A 24,514-nucleotide genomic window follows, 5' to 3' on the forward strand; every position below is an offset into this window, starting at 1 on the left:
TAAGTGTTTCAGGTGCATTCCCGCAGCAAACAGCGCTGGCCGAGTGGGCCGGGGCCATGGCCATTCCCCCAGATCCAGCCTTCGCAGGATGCTCAGCCCCGTGTGCAGGGTGCACAGCTACTGCCGCCCCAGAAAATCGTTCCGTCTTCTCGTCTTGTGGCCACTGACCGTTGTTTTAATTGGGAGATTTCTTCTGTCCCATTCCCTGACACAAAAGAATCCTTTGCTGTAGAACAGCAGCGCTGCTGTTGGAGGAGTTTCTGCAGCTCATACTTCAGAGCGTTTTTCAGGCAAGAAAAGAGCATCAATTTGATCAATATTTTTTCAGCGGCATGTGGAAGCAGCCCCTCCGGAGAGCGCTCCCAGGACAGCACTCCTGACCCCACTGGCCATCCCGGCTGGGTGGAAGCTGTGGAGCATGCATGCCAGCCACTGGCTGTGGCTGCTGCTGAAGGGTTTGCAGTGGTTCACGATTAAAAATTCCAGATCATTAGGAAACGCCAGGCGATGCTGTTTGTGTCCTCTCCGTGGCACAAATTCCCGCTGCCCGTTAAACCAGGTAACACCTCATTCCCAAGCAGTTTGCATGGACATTAAACCAAATGTTTCTAATGCAGATTTTTCTGTTCTATGGAGAAAACAAAAATGAAGGGATCTGTGGTCTCAGTCATCCTTATGTCGGGTGCTTATGGATTACCGCTGCCTTGTGTCGGTGGGAATGCGAGGGGATCATTTTGCAGTGGGAAAACTTGGAAATGTCTGTTCCTTTGCTGAAAAGAGACGGCAAAGTTCTCACCGGAATTGTTTTCAGGTGCTTCAGTCAGGAATGAAGAAATGAGAGCTTCAGACAATTACTTTACACCCCAACCAGGCATTAGGAATGTGGCCTCCATCCATCTCTGGTGAGGAGGATCCCTCTTCCAGGCCCAGCACTGGCCACGCTCGTGTTGTGCTTCCCGAGCAGCGCAGATGAGCCGTTTTCCTGTACGAGGGTTTGCAAATCATGCAGGATTGGGCAGCTGCAGGAACTGCTGCTCTGGGCAGCCAGAGAGTGTGTGGGATCACCTCAGCACCATTCCCGCATCAGCCAGGCAGCATCCAGCCCTGGGGCCAATGTGGGCTCCTGGCCCCAGCCTGGCAGGAGCATCCTGAGGTCCCAGGGCTTCCACCGCGCCCCAACCACCAGCTTTCCTACTGGTGGAGGTACTGGGGGATGCAGGAGGGCACAGGCAGGCAGGGTCTGGGCTGGCACAGCCTGGGGCTGTCAACCCACCAGCCAGGAGCCTGAGGCACCCTTGGCACCCCTGCCCGGCCAGCAACAGGCAGAACAACCACAGGCTTGAGCAATGGACAGGAACAGGAACAGGAATTGGCACAGGATGGAATGGAATGGAATGGAATGGAATGGAATGGAATGGAATAGAATAGAATAGAATAGAATAGAATAGAATAGAATAGAATAGAATAGAATAGAATAGAATAGAATAGAATAGAATAGAATAGAATAGAATAGAATAGAATAGCCCATCCAGTTCCAACACTTCTGCCATGGGCAGGGACACCTTCCACTGGATCAGGCTGCCCAAAGCCCCATCCAACCAGGCCTTGAACACCTCCAGGGATGGGGCAGCTACAACTTCCCTGGGCAACCTGTGACAGTGCCTCACTAGTCTCATAGTGAACAAATTCTTCCTTATGTGGAAGGGAAGGGAAGGGAAGGGAAGGGAAGGGAAGGGAAGGGAAGGGAAGGGAAGGGAAGGGAAGGGAAGGGAAGGGAAGGGAAGGGAAGGGAAGGGAAGGGAAGGGAAGGGAAGGGAAGGGAAGGGAAGGGAAGGGAAGGGAAGGGAAGGGAAATATTGATCCATACCTATACATAAGAATGACGAATGTTGTTACATGCATTATCTTACTGCTGTACCTATCACCATGTTCTATATTATATAATTCTATTAACATGAATTATTATACATATTATGTTATATTTATTATATGCCACAGTGTATATAATTATTCAGATAAATTATACATTATTGGTGTTAAAAGTACATAGATATAATGTGTATATGTTATAATAAGCATAACATGCATAGTCTATTTATCCATAATCCATGTATTATACATTGTATACGGTGTGATATATATTATATAATATACAGTATATTATATATGCACCAGATAATATATTGTATATTATTAATACATTATTTGCTAATAATATTAGGTCATATATATTTATTAATTTAATCAAAATGTGGATTATATATTACAAACATACTGCATATTCCATATACATTACATGTATGTACACATATATATGCACACATACATAGTGTATACTTTAGATGCATGTGCACATTGCTGTATGAACTATGACATCATTATATGAACTATAATATTGTATGCATAATAAATATGCCATACAGTTACTTTAAAAAATAGATAAGAAAAGTTATATAAATAATCTCAGCAATGTTTGAATAATAGATATAATAGATAATATAATGAATATATAACACGATACTATATATTGCATAATGCATAGATAATATACATCATAGACTATTCGAAGCACCAAATACAATACAGTATATAATGCTATGGATTATGCATAACGTGTATGTAATATATGTCATATATGCATAATTTGCACCTACACATGTACCTATAGGTGAATGTGTACATGTACCTATAAAACAGTGCATGCTATAATGCACGTTCTGACTCCACAATACAGTCCTACAAAGGTGACAAAAAGGTCTATGACAGTTATCATTTCATTATCTGAATATTGCTAATGTATCAATAAAGATATATAATGCATATATAATATTATGTGTCGTATAGACTATATTTTAACATGCATCATAGAACAGGCAATATATAATTTATAATTTACATTATATGATATGTATAGTATTTTATACACTGTACTAATATTATGCAGTACACTTACATAGATAATCTGTATATTTATTTTCTGTAGACTTATAATTTAGCATACGTAACAAATCCTATATTTCTTGTGTGTGTGTGTGCATGTGCAGAATTAAATAATTTTTCCAGGTCAAACTCTAGGGCACCATCCCATGCAGATGTTTGGCATTTTTCTCAGGTTTTTGGGGTTTGTTTTTTTTTCTTTGGACTCTTATTGCAATATATGTCATTTGCATATGACAACCTGTAAAATTAGCAAATGAAATGATGACTTCATTCCTTACCCTGATAAATAACCTCCCACACACACTCTAAGGTAAAGCTGAACTGTGTCATTTGTGCCATTCCGGCAGTGCCTGGCCACCAGCACCCCGTCAGGACTCGGGGTGCTCCTGCCCCAGTGCTGCACAGCCAGAGCCTTTGCTGGGCTTTAAATCACTTTCTGTAAATCAGCTGCCCCACCACATGAGAACGAGTTTAAAGAATTCAGCTTATCTCAAACCACAGCCTTCCTCAGGCCACGGGTACGGCATGTGGAAAGCAGGAGGCAAGGTGGGAAACCGGCTGGGTTTCTGCTCCTTTGGCTTCAAAGCTGCAAGGGGTTTATTAGTATTTAAAAACAGGAATCCTTTTCTAAAAAGAGCAGGTGATTTCACTGGTACTGGGAGACGGCTGATACAAATAACATCCAAGCTACCGACACAGGCCCCATGGCCACTTCTCCCCGCGGCCAGTGATGCTGATGCAGCCGAGCCACCACCGTGCTGCAGCCACACATCTCTGCCCAATATCGGCCTCTCTCTGCATCTGCTGAAGGTAACGGCCAAGTCAGAAGCTGGGCTGTCACCAGTTTGTGCCTTCACTATCTGTTCACTTAGCTCAAATAAGGTTTTTAAAAGAAAAACCTGTGGTGTCATGCCCCAGAGCTGTCTCTGTAGGACAGTCCTAGAAAATTAAACCATTTAAAACCCTAATGAGGTTTTTTTATCTGCATGGAAGGATTTGAGATGTCAGAATGCCATGTGCACCCTGGTCCTGCACCAAGGGGAAACGCCGAGGTGTCCTGTGGAACTTGTGTACCACACAGCTGCAGTAACCCCACCGGCCCAGAACGCTCGCTGGGACCCAGCTACATCACAGGCAGGCAGTGAGACAGGAGGCCCGTTGGCACCACTGCCCCGCACACTCTGCATCAGCCAACGGCTCCGCACTGCGCGCTGCCTCTTGCATCACTCCGCATCACCCTGCAGCACCCCCCCACTTTACCCTGCATTGTTTCAAAGCATCCTGCATCACCTAAGGGCACCCTGCTGCACCCCACAGCACCTGCATCACTCCATGGCACCCTGCATCACCCAACAAGCACCCCACAGCACCCTGCATTACTGCACATCACCCCGTGGCACCCCATATCACCCCAGACCACCTTGTGGCACCCCGTATCACCCTGCAGCAGCCCACATCACCCCAGACCACCTTGTGGCACCCCACATCACCCCGCAGCACCCTGCACTCCGCAGAAACGCCTGTGACTCTGAAAGCAGGTTTCCCCCCTGCCAGTTCATTAAAAAGCAATGCTGGTTTTAAACGGGTTTGCGTGAGAAAGAGGTCTGAAATCCAAAGCAAAGCCCTGTCCCAGGCCCATTTCTGGGCTCACGCTGGAACATCTCCTCTCACTTGCTCACACAGGAAGCACACCAGACCATGCTGGGCAAGGCCAGGCAGCTCCTGCCACGCAGCCAGCCCCCAGAACCTTTGGCTGTGCCCAGTTGCATTTCTCAGCAAGTCCCCCAAGTGAGGCAGCCGATGGATGCCCCTGCTGGAGTGATGGCTGTGAGTGACCATGTTATTCACACCAAAACTGTTAAAGATTTACACTCAAGAAGTGGCATTGCAGAGACCATTCCTCTGCTAGCGGCAGCGTGGGCACTGACACCGCCGGCAGAAAAAGCTCTTCCCAGCTTCTCGCCAGCTCTGCGCCCACGGTTTAGTGGTGGTGTTTGAGTCTGCGTTTTTAAGGACCCTGAAGGTTCCTGTAATTAATCTCCCTGGTTCCTTTCAGTTTGCAAACAATCCACTTCAGCCCATGTGTTCAGCTCTTTGTGTGCTCGGAGAGGAGAAAGGCTTCAGTGGTTTGCAAACCAGGCAAACATCCCTGCCTGTGTGCACAGAGAGCAGGCAACTGCAGTACCTGCACGCCAGCTGCCTCCAAGAACTGGAAATCGCTTCACATTTGGGGTAGGATCAGCATTTTCTGTGGTGCCCAAACCTGTTCCTGCTGGATGCACTGAGAGTCATCAGCAAATTGATTTGTTAGCTGACAGCAGGAGGCTTTGTTTGCACAGCGCTGGCCAGCCTGCACTGCCGGATGGCGAGACCGTGGCATCGAAAAGGCAACACCTGCATTCCCAGAAGCTGCTGCGAGCTCCGATTTCAGCTGCACCACTCAGCTTTTGGAACATCCACCAAGCCAAAAGTAGGCTTGAGGGTCTCATGGACACAGAGGAGAGCCAGGCTGAGGTCCTGTGTTGGGGACCTGGGGACAACGCAGGGAAGGAGCAGTTCCATGCCAGGGCAAGGTGGTGAGGGGTAAGGACAGATCCCTCCCCAAAATATTGCCCAAAGGAGGCTTGCCAGGAGCAGCTGGCTTCACTGCCAGCGTCTCAAGAGATGTGAAAAGTTGATTCTGATTGTTCCCTGTGAAATCCCTCGGGCATTTTGCGCCTCACACCTGTAGTGACCCTCCCTGGTCATTATCTGGTGCAGCCTGAATGGCCCTGAAGCTCGTGCTGCCAAGGCTGCTATAGCCCAGTGATGCCCAGAGCAAGTCTCCTGTTTCCCAGGCTGCTTGTGAACATAGCCCAGTTTCCCAAGTACTGCAGTGTCACCTCTCCACTCTCCCCCAAAATACAAGCCTCCAGGAACCACGCGTCCCACTGCAATGGATGTTCCCAGCAGCAGAAAGTGCAAAAGCGTGGGTGCTACCCTGCAAATCTGGGAAATTCTCCTGCCTCTGACAGATTTTATCTGACTCCTACCGGAACAGGCATGAGTTGGCTTGACTGTTGGGAAATCAATATGAATATGAAGCCCTTGGTTTGTGGCAAGTTGGTGCCACAGGCTTAAAGCAAAGATTTCAGCTTGGGGCACTGCTGTGAAGATGTGGATGGAGCCTCTGGGCCTCTCCGAAGGATGCGCTGGGCATCGGTCTAGAAATGGTTCCCAATGGCTCCAGAGGACTGACATGTGCATGGGCAAACATCCCCCAGGGAGCTCGCAGAGAGCGCAGCCTGCCCAGCCCTCAGACAGCTGTGACACACCGAGTCGTCACAGACCAGTACCGGGGGCTTTCCAAGGCCAGGGAAACTGGGAAAACCAACCCACGCTTCATGCCAACCATGTTTTGTTGCCCGTATCTCCAAGGCTGTGGAGACCACGCTCTCTTTTTCAGTGTATCAGTTTACAGCTAAAACCACAGCTTCGCCTAGACCTGAATCAGTCCTGGTCTGACGAAATTGGTTTCCTAGGAATCAAGGCAGCTGGAGCACACGAGCTTCGGTGCTTTTTAGCCTGGCTGAACAAGAAAAAAAACAACAAAAACCTTCCTCTAGAAAGACTGTCTTTCTCTGGGACCTTTGCTACATGAAAAAAAATATTCAGGCATGTCCTGGGAAGCTTCCCTGCAGGAAGATCCAGGTCATCTGCCTTTCCCACATCTCAGACAAGAGTCCTTAGGGGAGTGAACACAGCAGGTGCAGGTTGGGAACCCCTTCCAGTGAGCAAAAGGCACAAAGGTGTTACAGTGGCCAGGACAACGTGTGCCACAATGCTCAAGCTGAGACCTCTGAGCCCAGACCTGGCAGTTAATGCATCAGGAGGTGACGAGGTATTTGCACTCAGGGTTGCCAAGCAGCTCTGCATGCCAAAGGGTTGGCTCCGCGGCTTCTCCTGCTGGCAAAGGGAGAGATCGTCCGGCTGCGCTGCAGCACCTGCGAGAGGGGTCTAGCTGACCCAGCATCCATCTTCCCCACTTACACTGACACTATAACAACTTTCGCTAGGAAAATTAAGACCCTACTTTTTGACCAAACCAGTGCAATTTCCACACACGCACACCAGCCCTTGAGCGCCCAACACATATCAGAGCCCATGGCCCCAAACCACTGCTGCTTAAAACGCTTCCAGCGTGAGACGCAACCTCTGCTGAGCCCCATCACAGGCTACAGGACACAGACAACTCTCCCTTTGCAGGGTGAACTGGAGCACTTTGTGCCTCATTTTTCCCCCCGCCCCAGTTGCTGCCCTCTGAATTTTTTCACGCTTTGGTGTCTTCCCCCGTTCCAGAGGGCAGCCCCAGCACACCTGGTTTGCCAAAAAACTGCTGTTATTGAAGGATGCTGCAGAGATCCCAGAGTGGGACCAGGCAGGATCAGGCTCTAGCCTAGAAACCAAACACGTGAAAGCTCAGCCTTCCTTACACCAGCCTCTGCAGTTGATGGGGAAAGAAGAACACAGCTTTTCCACCCCACATCAGTGCCAAGCATAAGTGAAAGCAACACATCCTCTTACAGGATTTTCCTTGAAGTTTTCCACTTCTCCTTCAAGGCTGCCCCCTCTCCCCAGGTTTCCTCTGCAACACCTTGAGTACAAGGGCCCGGGAAGTGTTTCCATTGCTCTTCCCAATGGTGAGAAGCAGAGCACAGGGACAGCCCAAGCCCAGTGACGGCTGCAAGTAAGAGCCAGGGCTGAGGCTCGATCCCGGGGAACAAGGCGGCGCACACCCTTTGGTCCACAGCAGGGCAACCTCCCCCCAGGACTGTGCAACACCTCATCCCGCGCTTCTCCCCTCTTTTAACTCCTCTTTAATTAATCCCATCAAAAGGTGCGGAGCAGCCTAGCGAGGCGCCCCTGCCAGCTGAAACCTGGAGCCTGGCCCCAGCCCCTGGCTCCCCCCCGAACACCCCGGCAGGGAGAAGCAGAAGGCTGCAGGGGCACACTTGCATTTGAAAATATTTTATTTGAATAGTAAATCATTATACAGTTGAAACAGTTCTATTGAAGCACTCTATAAATAGCTAACAGTTAAGAAAATAATGTGTGTAGAAAAAGAGATTGCATCTAAAAGTAAGAGCTGTCAGTTGCACAGGATAAAACGGTTAAGATCGTGTGTTCTTCTAGGTATAAAAGTTAAAACCTTTTTAGCAGATCCCTTTAGAAAAAAAAAAGATCTTCTAAAACGCACAGTGAAATGGCAGGCGGGGGAGACAAAAAAAAAAGCACATTAGAATATCTGCAATCAAATAATATCAGTCTTCATAATTAATATAAATAAATAACAAATAAATATAACATAATTAATCAAACCAACATATACAGATAAGTCAACCGATGAGCTACCTTAGCGAGGGCGAAACGAACAGAAACAGAGAGTTGACATGTCACAGTTAAGGCAGTTTCTACAGCATTTTCGGGAGACCATCAACAGCAGAGTCAAGGCATTTGTGGCTACACTAAAGGAAATTCCCATTTCTCCTCAAGCGCTTTGATCTGTTTCACGTACAGAAAACCAGAACGAATGACAAGAAAAACGGGAAAAGAAAAACCAAAAAACAAAGCCGAAACAACCAAACCCCGAACCCAAAATAAAGCGAGAAACGAAAGGTAAACGTAAAGCCAGATTCCAGCAGTTCACAAGCCGTATTAAAGCTAACGGTGCGGCGAGTCCGCGGCGGCGGCTCCGGGAAGGCACGGGCGGCTCTAGCAGGCGGGACGCAGCGGCACCTGGAGCAGGATCACCTGCCTGTTCTCGGACGGGTGGCACTTGTTGATGTGCCGGGTGAGGCCGGGCGAGCTGTAGAAGGTGGCCGGGCAGTACTTGCAGGGGAAGACCTGTGCGGCGTGCAGGAGGCGGAGGTGCCGCTCCTGGCTGCTCTTGCTGGGGAAGGTCTCCCCGCACACCGGGCAGAGGCGGCACTCGGCGGGCGGCGGCTCGGGGTGCCCCAGCAGGTGCTTGCGCAGGTAAGCCTGCCGGCGGAACCGCTTGGCGCAGCGGGGGCACTCGAACAGCCCCTCCTCGGAGCCCGCCTCCGAGGCGCCGCCGGGGCTCGGCGTGTCCCGCTCGCTGCCGCTCGCATCCTTGGCCGCCTCCTTGGCCGCCGCCGCCGCCGCCGCCTCCTCGGGCCGCCCGGGCTCGGCGCCGCTCTTGGAGGGGGGCGGGCGCGGCTTGTGCCAGCGGCGGTGCGAGGCGAGGTTGGCGGGGCAGGAGAAGACCTTGTCGCACTCGGGGCAGCGGTACTCCACGCGCACGATGCGGGAGCAGCGGTGCTGCGCCAGCGCGAACGGGTCCCCGTACTCCTCCTTGCAGAGCTGGCAGATGAACTCGCCCAGCGGCCGCGCGCACCCGCCCCGCGCCCGCGCCGGCGCCTCCACGGGGCCCTCCTTGATGCGCAGCCCCAGCACGGGCGACGTGGTCACCTCGTCCTCGAAGGTCAGCTTGCGGATCGCCTTCGCCTTCTTGCCGGCCTTGTGCCGCGCGGGCTCGGGGCGCTTGGCCGCGGCCGGCGCGGGGGGCGGCGCGGGGGCCGGGGCTCCGCCGGGGGGCGGCTCGGCCGCCCACAGCTCGAGCTCGGCGGGGGCGAAGAGCAGCGGGTCCGTGGCGCCGGGGGCGGCGGCGGCCGGCGCGGGGAACGACTCCGCGGAGACGGGCGAGCCCAGGCTGAAGCCGCGCCGCTCCAGGTACTTGTCCCGGCTGACGGGCCGCGTGGGGCTGCGCAGCGCCCGCGCCGCGGCATCGGGCGTCCCGAACGGCACCGGCGAAGCGGCGGGGAGCGGCGGCGCGGAGGAGGCGGCGGAGGCGGCGGCGGCGTCGCGGCAGCAGCGAGCCCGGTAGGACGCGGGCGCGGGCCGGCGGCTGCGCTTCACCAAGAAGCCCCGCGGCATCTTCGCGCCGCGGCGGCGGCGGCGGCGTGTGGATGGCACAGGGGGGCAGGAGGAGGGGGGGAAGGGGGGAAAGACGGGAGGGAGGGGGGGAATGAGGGGGGGCGCTCCCGGCTCTCGCCCCGCCGCGCCGCCCGCCTTTAAGCGGGCCGGGGCCATTGTTCGCGGCGGCGGCGGCGCGAGGGGCCAATCAGCGCCGGGCGGGGCGGGCGCACCTGAGCCCGGCACGCGCCCGGCCCCGCCCCCCCCCCCCCCACCCCCGCACCGGCACGCGCGCGGCTTTGTGTGCCGCCCCGGGGCCGGCGGAGAGCGGGGGGAGCGGGGCCGCGGCCGGAACGGAGAGAGGGAACCTGTTACACGGAGCTGCCGCGGGGAGCCCGGGAGCGGGGAGCGGGATGGGAGCTTAGAAAGGGGATGGCGATGAAGATAGGGGCGAGGATGGGGATGGAGATAGGGATGGGGACGGAGATAGGGACGGGGATGGGGACTTAGGGATGGGAGTGAGGATGGGAACTTAGAAAGGGATGGGGATGAGGATAGGGGTGAGGACGGGGATGGAGATAGGGATGGGGGTGAGGATGAGGATGGGGACGGAGATAGGGATGAGGATGGAGACAGGGATGGGGACGAAGACGGGGATAGGGGTGAGTGAGGCCGGGGACGGAGACTTAGATAGGGATGAGGATGCAGGTCGGGGTGAGGCTGGGGACGGTGGCGGCGGGACCGTCGGGTTCCCGTTCGAATTCGGTGCCAGGCGAAGCAGCTGCGGGGAAAGGCGGGGGGGCCACACACCCTTCACCCCCCCCAACCCCCAGTGTCCCGCAGGCCGCCGCGGGGTGCGGAGATGCTGAGGATGCGCCTGGGGCGGGGTGGGGGGGGGTCCGGTGTCCGGCAGGTGCAGCCGCAGCGGGGCGAGCACCGGGGCGCAGACATCCCCCCGCCCTTAACCCTTTGTCTGCGGGTTGCGCGGGGATTCACGCGGGGGGCTGCGCGCACGCACACACTGCGGGGGGGGGGGCGGGGGGGGGAGGGGGTCGCGTCGCAGGTGGCGGCGCTGCCGGGGTGGTGCGGGGGGGGAGCGGTGCCGCCCCCCGCCGCGAGCAGCCGGCCGGGGCCCCGGGGGTGCGGGCGCCTTTGTGGGGGGCGGCGGGGCACGCGGGCGGCACGCGAGCGAGGGCAGGACCCCCCCCCCCCAGCCTCCCCCCCGCCTCCCCCCGCCTCCCCCCGCCGCCTTTGTGCGCATCATTAGCATAAAGCTGCGCGACCCTCCCGGCGGGCGGCACAAAGCGGCGCGGGGGGAGCCGCCGCGCTCCCGGGCGCCCCCTCAGCGGGCCGGGATGCGTGGAAGGAGGAGGAGGAGGAGGAGGAGGAGGGGGAAGGAGGGGGGGGTGTTGTTTGTGGGGACCCCCGCCCGGTGGGACCGGCGTGCGGCGGGGCGGGGCGACCCGCTGAGCGTTTAGCATACAGCTGCGGGCACGCGCCGCCCGCCGGGGCGCGCACCGGGACCCCCCCCGGCCCTTGTCGGGGCTTCGCACCCAGAACCCCCTTTCCCCTTGTCGAGGTGCGCACCGAAATCCCAGACATCAACCCCCGCCGGGGCTGCGCATCGAGACACCCCCCTCTCCCTCCCCCATACGGCTTCCGAAACCCGCTCTTCCCCTCGTCGGGGCCGCATTCTGAGTCACCACCCCCTCCGTCGGGTTTGCACTCCACTACGCCCCCCCCGCTCCTCCAGGCCCCCCTACTTGCCCCGTTGGAACTGCACACCGAGAACCGAGACCCCGACGGGGCACACGGAAACACCGCCCCCCTCCCGGGGCTGCATTCCGAGAGCCGAGACACCCCCACCCCCCACACACACCATGGGTTGCATTCGACACCCCCTCTTTCCTCGTCGGGGCTGCGCTCTGAGTTGTCTCCAACGCCACCACTGTCAGAGTCAGAGTTGCGCTCCAAGACCCCCCTTCCCCTTCAAGGCTGCACATAAGAGTCCAGAGTCCTTCTTGCCCTCGTCGGGGCTGCACACTGAGAGCCGTACTATCCCACCCCACTCCCAACCGTTGGAGCTGCACACCGAGATCCCCTTTCCCCCACTGGAGCTACATGCCAAGACCCCCTTTTCCCCTGTCGGGTCTGTGCTCCCAACCCTCTCCTTTCCTTATCAGGGCTGCACACTCCAAGACCCCCTCTTCTCCTGTCGAGGCTGCACACCGAGAGCTGATGCTCACCCCTCATCAGGGCTGCACACCGAGACCCCGTCTCCCTCCTTGGGATGCACACCAAACCTCCCCCCTCCGTTTGTCCCATCAGGGTGTGATGAAGGTGTTGGGGTGTTGCTGTCTCACCTGACACAGGGGGTGATTCTGGTGCCGTTGGTGCTGTTGGGGCATACATGGGCAGGTGGTAGCGGTGGTTGCGCAGGTAGCTGAGCACGGGCTCCTGCAGTGGCAGTGGGCAGGGGTTCTGCTCCATGTCATCCTCTGGGAGCGGCTCGGAGTTGGGGGGCAGCCCGGGCACCTGCAAGGCAGAGTCATCAGACAGCTGTCCCGCACCGGAGACTGTAAATGCGGCAGCAGGGACAGAAAACGGTATGGAAATGCGTCAAGGGCAAGACACGTGTGGCAGCAGGAGGGCACGGAGCCTGGCTGGCACCGGGAGGACTGGTGGTGCTGAGCCCTGGGCCCAGACAAGTAGCTGCCTTCTCCCCCATGGAGCAGGGGGGATGGCTGCCGGCTCTGCGGGCTTCCCACTGAACCAGCGCATCCACCTGCAAATGGCAGTTCTGGTGGCTTGTGCTGCTTGGTTGTGTATCCTTCCAAAATTACCCACACTTGTCTGCGGGAATGGCCACAGATGCAACGTTTCCGTGGCACCAAACCAGCATCTTTGTGTGTGAGAAGCTGCGGTAACGTCCGGCCCTTTCAGACATGGTGTTGTCCGATGGGTTTCTAGCACTCATCCCCACGATGCCTTATTTACTGGCTGCTTTTAACTCGGAGCAACCCCAGCTGCAATTTGAAAATCAGACCATTATTCCTTATTGAGGACAAGTGCCTGTTCCGGAAAATCTCGCCCTGCACATGTGTGCCCTCAGTTTGCTGTGATACTTCAACAGCTGATGTAGGTGCAAAAACCCAGCCCCACCATCTGCATGTTTGCATAGCTGGAGCCCTGCATGGTGAAATAAACACATGTTTGTGATCCTGAGAAAGGGTAAACATTCCCAGTGCTCCGCTTTCAGTGACAGGCGAGATCATCCTCTGCAAGAGTCATGCAGACATTGAGTGCTGGGGTGACAATTTCAATACACAGGCTCCAAACGTCATCTATGTCCCAGCTGTAACTGGCCTTTTTATGCACATATTGCTTACTACTAGCGAGCATTTCCCTAAATATTATCCCTAAATGCATGAGACCGACATCCAGTTTTTGTGGAAACTGTAATCAGAAACCTTTGACTCCTGTGTATTTACACTCGCAGTTCTTAAACATCTCTTTGAATGGGTATTTCCCCCTCATTTTTCCATGTCATTACTGGTTTATCTGCATGCTGGAGTGAGCTGGAGTACGAGCAACAGGAGGCAATGACAGCAGGTCTCTCACTCCATGTAGAAATACTGCCAGTCCTGAGGCACTTAGGATATATTCCCTAAGTGCATGGTCCCTACTGTGTATTGGAAACATGCCTAGAAGGAACACCCAAGGAAAACATCTAAATGTGACATTTAGTAAATATAGTTAAAATCACCTGGAAGTAAATCCAAATAAAAATACAAGAAGCAAAGGCAAATTTGCCTTCTGCTGCTGAACTGTCACCTGTGTCCATGTAAGCAATTCTGGCACATAGAGGTGCTTTTGGACCATTCAGTGTGCCAGGACTACTGCAACAAGAATGGGGAAAGGCAAGCGAGTCTTTAATTTGTAGGACACCAATTCTTAAGCTGTTCATGCTTACAGCCTGCGAAATGTGGGTGAATGATGGCAAGAAAAATCCTTCTCATCAGGCCTCCTTTATAGATGTCTCACAAGAGAACCTAAAATAAAGCTGCACTGAGGCACTTTCTCTATCCTGACAATAGGAGGAAAATTGTACCTAGCTGTTCTGCGAGGAGGCAGGGGCAGAGCGGCTGTGTGGCTGTGGCTGTGACATGACAGCATGGCAGTTCGGGGCACAGAAATGGGTGGGCTGTGGTCCACACAGCATCCCTTTCTTTTGTCACCCTGCCTCAATCTACAGCTGATTCTGTTTGTTTTCTGCAGAGTTAAAACTTCAGTGGGTGAAAAAAAAAATAAATTATTGCTGTTACACAGAATTCCATTGCGTTAAAAGCAAAAGCAGGATGAGGAAAGGGAGGGTAAATTAGTCCCAAGAAGTGGGTTGGAAGTATTGAGATCCACAGTGGAAATTATGTTTAAAATCAGCCAGAAATTCACTGGGGGGTGGGGGAGGCAGGTTTTGGGGTGGCTGGAAATTTGCAGCAGTTGTTTTCGTGGAGTGCAGTGGGATTTTGAGCCAGCAAAGTTAGAGGCTGCTGAGACTTCATGCCTCCGTCTACGGTACTAAGGCCAAAGCTGGAAACAGCATTAGCAAACATTTTAATTTCACCCTTATTCAGCAAATCCACTTATCACGGAAAAAAAGCCAGTTGCTTTCACTCTTCTGGCTATAAAAGCCTTTGCCTGTGGGTTGGTGTTGAAAAATCTACTTCTCGCAGGCTCAGCCGAGACAGGCTTAGGACGGTCCCTACTGTATTTCTAGTAGAAAACATTAATAAAATAAGGGGATAACTGAACAAATCGGCCTCCAGATTCTGCTGGGTAGCTGTACTGAACTCCACGTGTAATGCAAAAGGAAAACAAAGCAGCTTAAAGTTCTACTGACAAGTTTGAAAATATTCCCAAATAATGAAACTGAACGATACACTGTACTTGGTGACCTCCTCACACCCCATGAGCTACAGGAGCTGCTCCCATTTCCCAGAGGAAATAGCAAAACAGAAAGGTAGAGCTGCAGGAGAAAGATGGGAGAAGAAACCAAAGTGAGCAACACTAACAAATTACCTAAATAATAAAATGCACCCGCCAGTCATTTTTCTTACCTGTTCCGACATCAGGATTTGTCGCAGTTCCTTTTTAAGATCAATAAACCGATCGTGATAGATGGCCATGGACCAAGGTTCCCTGAAGTAGCTGGTTAAAAAAGAAGAAATTTAGTTATCTTGTGAACCTCTCATTAACCACTAATAAAGTATTTACCTGCTTTTTTGCCTTTATAAATTACAGTTCTGGACCCATCACGATCGTTTGTTCATAAAATGCCTCCTGTAACAGCATGGTCAATCAATTCTTTTAATGGATGTTCCTGATGTACAGCCAGCTTCAGTAATTACATTTAAAGTGGCTTAATTCAGAGCTGTGGCAAGACCCAGTGAAGAATCCTGATTTTATCAGAATTTAAAAGCCTGAAGACCTGTAAAGAACGGTGTCTCCATTATCTGTCCTCATTTGAGAAAAGCAGATTGCAGGATTAACTGAACTGCTGCATAAACAAATTAAATTTGTGTAGACAATGACACAAATGTTGTTCATCATTAGGGTTTCTGGATTAATAAAGGCCAGAAAAACAGGCCACCGCAGTGTTGCAATATGTTCTTTGCACCAGTACTCCGAAGCTAAATTGAACCTATTCTAGGAGGAAGCTCTTGTAACTTTTTCTTTCAGTGAGAGCATTTGTGACAGCATTCTTCTATGAAAAAGGAGTAAAATTATGGAGAGGACATGGCTCGATGTAGAACCTTAAAGCTGTAAATATAACTGGAGGCAGCTAGATTACAAAGTTATGATTTGTTTCTCATTCCTCTATAACGAAAAATTATTTTTACAGCTTCAGTGAGGTGCTCTGTGTGCAATTCTTGTCAACTGGAGCTTGTTAACCGGAGCTGCACCACGTTCATCCCAGTAATGCCTGAAAGCTGCCAGTGGGGTCTTCTGGGAAGTCTTAAGATGGGTGCATTTGCGTGGCTGCGACCGACATTCTCATCTTTGGAACAGCAGCAGCATGCTTGGCACTGCTGTCAGGAGACCGCGTACGCTATCACTTGATTCAGTTGTACAGTCTTTAAATGAACATCTGGATAAGGCAAATTAAAAGGGGCTACACAAGTTTAATAGTTCTGCCCTATCTGCCTACGGAAAACTAATGCACGGTTTCCTTTATGCAGATTTTTTTAAAATTCATGTCAAATGGTAGAATTACCCCCCTCCCACTCTGCGAATGAAGCTTCAGCTCTACTAATGCCCTGCACAATCAATAACACTTTGTGTGCCGGGCAGAACGTTGCTGGTTTTCCACATACTCATCCCATCATGAGCTCTCTGCCCCCTCCACCTGCATTTCTCTGTGTATCGTGGGCCAGCTGGGGCTGCGTCTCCTGGATTTGCACAGCACCTGGCACAGTGGGGCTCCCTCCAGTAGCCGTTTTCCCAGTATAAATATGTGTCAACGCTATTAGAAATGCTGCGTTCTCGCTACGGTGAGCGCTGCACAGCCTGGGAGACTGGCAGCATGTCACCACCACTGACACTACCTATTCCTTCAGATGTGAAATGTTAGAAGAGAGGAGCTCAGTTTTAAGTAATTACACAACTATTAAGGTGTGCAGAGAGCTAGAGGAGAATAGGATATTCCCCAAATATTTAAAACCCCGTAAATTTCAGAAGAAAACCCCCACCCAACACAAGCCTTTATCTCAGTGTTGATATTAGATAGCAAAGCAGGGAAAAGGGGGTTATACAAGAATACATTAAGATAATTAAAGACGCTATTTTTACTGATATGCCCTGCTAAAAGCCATGTTTCACTACCCAAACATTTTGTTTTCAAGCTGGCATTTTAATTTAAATTCTAACCCTGATAAGGCGATTTCATCTCTTGATGGAGGCACATCTTCCAACTGCCCCGCCTTGGTTAAGTTGTTCACCTGTCTCACTGAGATGGTGAATTAAATTATGTTTATTAAATGCTTCAGGGATGCTACATAGGGTCTCAAATGGTAACAGCAATGGTAATAACTGCATTTTTAGCTTGTTCCTGTCAATATTCACAGATTCGGAGCTCAAAATCTGAAATGTGTCACCAAGTTTACAGTATTTAATGCAGATAAAATGCCCCCTTTTTTTTGGCAGCGGAGATTGTTTTGTCTATGTTTTCTAGATAGGCTGCCAAGAGGAGCTACTAGTAAACAACATTTACTCCCAGATTCCCTTCACCTGCAGAAATGTAACCACCAAAGGCAATTTAAAGATATACTTCACAGAGACAATCCACTTTCTTTGCTGGCTCTGCGTTTTTATCTGTTTATCTTTTCAGATCGAATCACCTTTCTAAGGGGGCACATGGTGTTTCTGAGAAAGCAGATGTATATACGGCTGCTAAAGGGAAGTTTAATAATGAAAAAAAACCCCAAAACAAAACAAAAAACATTTGAAGCCAAACCAACAAGTTGACTTTCTGAGGCTCGTTCTGAATTTTATTACCACTTCAGCAGCAGTCCCTCAGGGCAAGCTGTGGAAGGCTTGAAAGTATAATGCTCTTCAGTATACAAGACGAAGCTGGCATGCTACCAACAGAGGCTCAAAGGCCCCTCAACTATCATGAGAACGGCATCTGCCACATGTGTTTGCACCGTTTAGTCTTTCATAACCTGCCAGAGTGATCAGGCTAAATATGTACAAGATGACAATGTTTGCCAGGAGCATAACGGGTTTTCAAACTTGGTCACTTCCTAATGGGGATCCCCTGCTGGCAGACTTTTATATCGACAGAAGTTATCATGGGAAGGCATTTGTAACGAGATGGGATGAAATGGTCTCCTTTTGAAGACAATAAGCGACATCCTTTTTGTTGCTAGGAAGCTGGTCTCGCCTTTCATTGACAAACAATATTTAAAGTCTGTTCTGCCTCATTTGTGATGTGTAGCCTACATTAGATGAAAGGGAAGAAGGAGGAAAAGATTTAGTGGTGTCCTGTACAAAAGACATGGAATCTTTCCCTTTTCAAGGGATACCGCGTTAAATAAAATTGACAGTTTGCGACTGCTAGCAAGCAAAAATGTTATACACGTGCACGTGGCTTTCCGTTTCAGAGCTATCTGTATTTATTTTCTTTCAGAGAATAAGGCTTCTTTCAGAGAATAAGGCTTCTACCTTTGTGAAAGCTAATACTGAAGCTGCCAAGCGTCTGCGGTGCATCTGGGCAGAGGCTGAGAGGAGCTGGCACTGACCTCTGGCAGCGTTTCTGCTGTCCAGGTTAGGTCTAGTGGCACGAGATATATCACTGACAGTGAGATGTTAAGCCAGAAAATCTTAAAAACTGAATGAAAAACACACTCAGCTCATCCAACAACAAAAAGAAAGCAAGATATAAAGTTAAAAAAAAACCCCAATAATTGAAGTTGTTGTAAATTTAAATCTCAAAGTAATGGCAGAAAGGTGAAGACCAGTTCTGAAGCTTATCTTCTCTGGTAGACTTGATCTTTGATCATTTGCAAGCTTGGCCTAACTGTAATACTCGTAATACTGATCAGTTTTATCACATCACTGCAGCATTTTCCAAACTTCTGGAAGTTGGGCTTCCCTTAATGAAAATGGAGCAAAGCAAGGTCCAGATAATTTCTGCTTATATTAAAGATAGGCTTCTGAGGACCATTGTTGATTCTGTCTTTATGCATTTCATACTGGGTGCTTTTCTTGGAAAATGTAAGTCAAAATGCTCTCCAAAAAAAAGAAATCACCGGTGCAAAGAGAAACTGAAACAGGGATAGGAATTTTTCCAACATGGCAAAAAGAAGACAAACTAATTTTTTAAAAAATATTTGATTTTCTCATTCCTCTTAATGTGAAAGCAAATCTCATTATTACAGCCGGAAAAATAGTGGTTTTCTTTTTAATAGGAGGATTGTAATATGTTTTTAATTACTTCCATTCCTTTTCTTGCTCCTTCCTGATGACAGCAAAGATAATGGGTGCCACCATGGATGGGCCTTATGCGCTGGGAATGCAGACGGCTCATCAAACTACATAGAATAATCCCTCCCTGCAGGTGAGTTTATCAGATTACCAAAGTGTGTTTGCACGCCAAGACGGCCATGCTGCAGCGCAGAATCCATCTGAGGGAATTTGAACTGCGACCCAAAGCAGCCAGCACTCCCTGCTGCCTCGCTAGTGCACCAGGTGACTTCTCTCTGCCATGAGACCTGGACAGGAATGAGGATATTCAAAAGCTCGAAGGGCAGGTGGACACCCGTTCCTTGTGACAATGCCTTTAAAAAAATCCTTTCACAGACTACTGGCACGTTATTAACTATAGATTTTAAGGCCGCCGTGTCTATCAGTATTCTTTTGCTACTTAAAGCTTTTATGGAAATAATAACAAAACCAAATTCAGCTCTTCACATCCCTGCAGCTCCACTCTTTCATGCACACACAATAACTTGGAGGAAACAACTAAAGTGCAGAAACTCAGACTGGCTAGTTCTCCAGCCCCTTCCCCAGTTCCGTTGCCCTTCTCTGGATGCAGTCCAGTCCCTCAATGTCCTTCTTCTACTGAGGGGCCCAAAACTGAACACAGGAATTGGGGTGTGGCCTCACCAGTGCCGAGTACAGGGGCTCAATCACTTCCCTACTCCTGCTGGCCACACCATGGCTGATCCAAGCCAGGATGCTGCTGGCCTTCTTGGCCACCTGGGCACACTGCTGGCTCATGTTCACTTGATGTTGACCAACACCCCCATCTTGCCAAGAAAAGAGAAGATGCATTGTTTTGGGGACAATATATGGATGTTTTTAATACTCTTAATTACAAAATTATTGTGATTCCAGTAAAAGATTAGAGTATATCCAGATATAACTTGCATTGCTGAACCAGAAATCATACGGTATAAATTTAAAAACAATATAAATAAACCCATTGAGCATTTCCTGATAAATATCATCTTACCAATAATTTTGAAAGACAGCTTGTTTATATAGGTAAAAAAGAAAGACTAAATCCCATGAAGCACCACTTGAAACCACTGTTCTTAATCACAAAGAACATAACATGTTCCCTAGTTTTCAGTTTCTTAAAATTCACTTACAACTGCTGAACAATCAAGCAAATGTTGAACCAACAGCATGGTTGTAGCCAGAAAACTGTTTAACTCCTTGCTCTGTAGCAAGCATTTTATCCATTCCTGTTAAATTCATTTATCTAGGACTTTGTTGCTGCTCTGACCTAGTAATTAGTGAAATCAATAGTCTTATGACAACGAATCTGTGATTTACTTCATTAGGCAGATTTACAAAATAATGATAGTGTTCAGTAACTCATAGGCTGACATTTCTTTTGTACTTTTTGATAAGCAAATCATAGAAAGAAAGCCTATGCTTTTTTTATCACTTTGAACAGAACGATGACCATACTTGCAATATCTTTGGAAGGCAACTGGTTTAAAACCTGTGGTTTACCAACCCCCTTTTCTGTAGCTGCAATAGCAAAACACAGTACAGTGTAATGCATCTTGTTGTTCTTGCTCAAAGAAATGGCCAGGGAACCCAGACCTTGTAGAGGACAGTACTGATCCCACTGGGCTCATCTGAAACCTCACCGGGGGTACTGCGGAGATGTGCATCCAGGGGGATGCAGGTCATGGTTTACACTATGTATTCCTTGCCAGCATCTTTGCTTTGCAGATGCCAGGTATCCATCACAACCGATAAATCAATTCTGTTTTCTGCATTTTTAATATCCTGGAAATGTTCCATTAAAGCGCCATTACCTGGGAGCACCATTACCTGGGAGCACCATCAGGAAGCAGATCTTCGCAACACTCGCTTCACCTTGAGGTACTGCAGTCCTTTCCTGTTCTAAGTATCTTCCAGTGATATTCCCCCTTACTTTAGCACTGGAATTTGGCAACTTCTACGCACTTTACAAGACAGTAGCAGTTATTGTGTAGCTGATTTTCAGCAAACTGATTTTTAAACTTTCCAAACTTTGCGCTCTTTAAAATTTATGTAAAACCATTGCTGTCTGCTCTTTTAATGAGGAAATGATGGCTGAAATAAGGCTTATTGCATTTTTCACACTGTACTATTTCACACATAATGTATTATGAAAAAAAATAAAAGGAAATTAACTCTGATGCACAAAATTAACAAATACGCTGTGTGCAGCGGTATGATTGCTTTTCTGCAATTACATGTTTATGAATTCAGAGTTCATTCATAATCGTCTGCATAATTATTAATGTGAATCAGCGAGGTTTGACTGCAAATTAATATGGTGAGATTCAGCTTTACTTACTGATTTGGTCGTGGGGTTTCTTAGTAACATAGCTCTTCATTAGAAAGTTAGCTGCTCTTTAAAAACTGCATTAATATATAGAAATCTGAAGCCACCTAAAGGGGTCTACCATTTATATTGATTTGCTGTGTAAGTACAGCTTTACCAGCTTGGGTTAACATTTAATTCTGGTAGCAAAAAAGCTGTTGGTGCTTTGATATCCCTTCATGTGTTCCTTTTCCCTTATCCTGTCTCTCTCGTCATAAAAAGCACACGAAGTTTCCTCTAATTAGTGTAAAGTGTACTGAGTCGCATTAGTCCCTCTCAGCCTTCTCACTACCTGCCATGTTTCCTTTCTGTTTTTTTTCATCCCTGCAGAAAATGAGTCTCACCGTCTGCATGATGAACAAAAGCCTCGGGTGGAATCCCATAAATGTAATCACAGTGTGCTAATGGTGTAGGATCCTACGAATTCCAGACAGCAGTGCATTCTAGTATTTCTCTTAATGAAGAATCACTCTTCATTTTTGAAAGTCTGGTTTAAAAAGAGGCTATTCTATGCAGCATGCATTTCATGTTTAAGTAATCTCTGATAATCCAGGCTAGAAATAATAAATGTATATCTTTACCTAATCTTTAAAAAATAATACTGAGAACATCAAATGTTCTTTTTCCTAATTTATTTGTTTTATTGTTTTATTTGTTGTGAGAAGTATTACAGTTGCATCAATAAACAGTCTAGTGTGGTGTTTGTGCTTAAACTCTCATTAAATGACACGGATTAGTAAATCACTTTTAGCCTAACATAAACGATACTCTAATGTGTGAGTTGAACTTAAGCAGAAAACATCTAAATGGTTACGTCAAAATAAATAAATGTTCACACCACTCAGAATATTGTTGAGCATTTGGCTTGTACAGCTTATACAAAAAAAATGTAATGTGAGTACAAATTACAGGATTATAGAGAACAGCTAAGGAAACATCCAGTGATGTTCACTTTTATGGTTTTTGGGTGGAATTTTCCAAAATGTCTCAGTGAAAGGGAGTTTGACTCCCTTCATGCATTGCTGGCAGCCTCATGTCCTACTGTGTATCAGTATCTGTTGCTGTTAAATCTGTACCAGGTTGTATAGAGCATCCCATTTTTCAGGGTGCTTAGCCCCTTGGACAGCAACACCCACCATGGCCAGGCTACCTGCAGGGGAAGGAGCACTGGCCTGTTCCCATGTCGCTTGCTAACAGCAGTGAATACAGATATCTGAGGCAGATCACAGATCTGTGCATGCGTAAGTAAGTTGCTTGTTCCCTTCATATGTGAGCACTGAATCCTACGTGCTATTCTGGCACTTGGAAAACAATTCCTATGTCACTACATTTCAGCAAAATCCCCAGTACTTTTTGTCCTGTGCATTGCAAAGCCATAAGCCACCCTCCCAATTCCTACTTGGAATCATGAAATCACTAAGGTTGGGAAAGGCCTCTAAGATCATCATGCATCCAGTCCAACTGTCAGCCCAACACCACCATGCCTACTAAAACATGTCCTGAGGCCCCCACAGCTACATGCTTTTTGAACATCTCTAGGGACAGAGACTCCACCGCTTCTCTGTTCCAATGCTTCACCACTCTTTCAGTAAAGACATTTTTCCTAATATCCAGTCTAAACCTCCCCGGCACAATTTGAGGCCATTTCTTCTCATACTATCCCCTGTTACCTGGGAGAAGAGACCAACACCCACCTCGCTACAACCTCCTTTCAGGCAGTTGTAGAGAGCAATAAGGTCACTCCTCAGCTTCCTTCTCCAGACTAAACAGTCCCAGTTCCCTCAGCCACTCCTTATAACCCTATTATTCAGGACACTTTGATTGCTACACCATGCATTAATCTATCAGCATGCTTTACAAACTGTTAAATACCAGAAGTGGTTATTCTATGATTCTGTGATTCCAAGTTCAGCATTACATGGAGAGGAAACCCGGTGAATAAGTACGAGAAGAAGCTCAAGAAGGGGATGGCTGAGCAACACAACACTTCAGAAGGTTCCTCTTAGAAACTGATCGGCATAATCATGTTCCCTCTGACAAGACACTTCATCCCTGTCAGCCCAAATCTGTGCCTTTCCTCCAGTGATGCTGCCTTTGCTGCACCTGCTGTCGTGCAACAGTGGTACCTCTGCCACGTTAATGTAATGCAGCGAGCATCTTCTGTAGGTCATGACTGAAAACAAGTTTGTTAATATAATATTACAATTTCCCAAGTAAAAAACCACTCATACCTAATTTGATAAATAAGCTACTTAAGTATTTTAGAAACTAGTGGGTCAGACTTTTATGTATTACATGAGTAGATTTAGTCTTCATTAATGCCAAACGAAGCCTACATGAAGCACTTCTACCTCATATTAAAGGCATGATGCTAGTGAGCATCCGTTTGGTTGCCAAGTATCAGCAGACGCCTCTAATTATCTGTTTTATACTTAAGATGCAGTAGAGGGAGATTCCACCGCTTTGTGGACACGTTCCATAACTTGGCAACTGCCTTACAGTTGCCTTCATCTTGGAAGAATACAAAAGGGCTGGTGACATTCCTTCTTTGCGAAGCAGTACGGAGCACTGGTGACCAGTAACAAATCTAAAAGCTTAAAAATAAAAATATTTTGGAGCTCTCTTACCATCCTCTCTTTTATCTGCTGCTATGGTAAGGGAAAGAATTTGAAGGCTTTCAAGCAGCTACCAGAGATCTCCAAGGGGAGGGAAGGAGTGTGGTACAGGGGACACTTCATGTGAAACCCACTGGAATTTGCTTTCTTTTCATTCAGAAGAAGTCCTCTGGGTTGGAAAGAGTATCACTCTCACTCTTGGGTACTCAAATTCCTTTTGAGCCTTTTTGAGATGCAGCCTTACGGAAATGGAGAAAAATTGCAGAAACTCCTTCCTGAAGTGGATTCCAGGAAGTAGCGCTGTTAAATTTCCAGGCGATATAAAACATTTCTTTACAAAATCCTCGGCTTTAGGATACTGTGTCTTTGGTTCCTATTCTTTTCACTGCTGTAACATCGATCAACTGCATTGTAAGACCTCTGGGCTCAGGAATGTAATGGCTGAAGGCCCAGATGGAGTGAGCACACCTACCATGGTGGCATGGGGCAGATGGAAGGGTGAGCATTGCTGATGGCAATAGTGACTTTTTCTTGTAGCACAACGACAAGCGAGTCAGTAAATATTGCCTGCCCGAGGCCCTGGCAATTTGCCCAGTAGACCCTGGTATCCTGTGAAACAGTCGGAAGGATGAAGGTCATCCCACTGTGGTGCAGTCAG

The 24,514-nt window shown here is 48.9% G+C and overlaps 2 protein-coding genes across 3 annotated transcripts in view; both read right to left on the minus strand.

Moving 5' to 3' along the window:
- Window positions 1-8,518: 8,518 nt before the first annotated feature.
- Window positions 8,519-9,903, minus strand: INSM1 (INSM transcriptional repressor 1). Its single transcript, XM_069851043.1, has one exon. The coding sequence runs from the start codon at window positions 9,871-9,873 to the stop codon at window positions 8,692-8,694; it is 1,182 nt and encodes a 393-aa protein (XP_069707144.1). The 5' UTR covers window positions 9,874-9,903; the 3' UTR covers window positions 8,519-8,691.
- A 2,931-nt stretch (window positions 9,904-12,834) lies between these two features.
- Window positions 12,835-24,514, minus strand: part of CFAP61 (cilia and flagella associated protein 61) — a 110,243-nt gene continuing 98,563 nt past the window's right edge. For both annotated transcript variants that reach the window (XM_069850303.1, XM_069850304.1), the window contains one exon: window positions 12,835-15,060. In XM_069850303.1, coding sequence (XP_069706404.1) covers window positions 14,928-15,060 — 133 coding nt within the window. In that variant the 3' untranslated portion in view covers window positions 12,835-14,927. The remainder of the gene's footprint in view (window positions 15,061-24,514) is intronic.

Source organism: Phaenicophaeus curvirostris, chromosome 2 (assembly GCF_032191515.1).
Source record: "Phaenicophaeus curvirostris isolate KB17595 chromosome 2, BPBGC_Pcur_1.0, whole genome shotgun sequence".
Taxonomy (NCBI): Eukaryota; Metazoa; Chordata; class Aves; order Cuculiformes; family Cuculidae; genus Phaenicophaeus; species Phaenicophaeus curvirostris.

Excerpts from the sequence above, each read along its gene's own strand:
- INSM1 (XM_069851043.1), bottom strand. The coding sequence starts at position 9,873 with ATGCCGCGGGGCTTCTTGGTGAAGCGCAGCCGCCGGCCCGCGCCCGCG.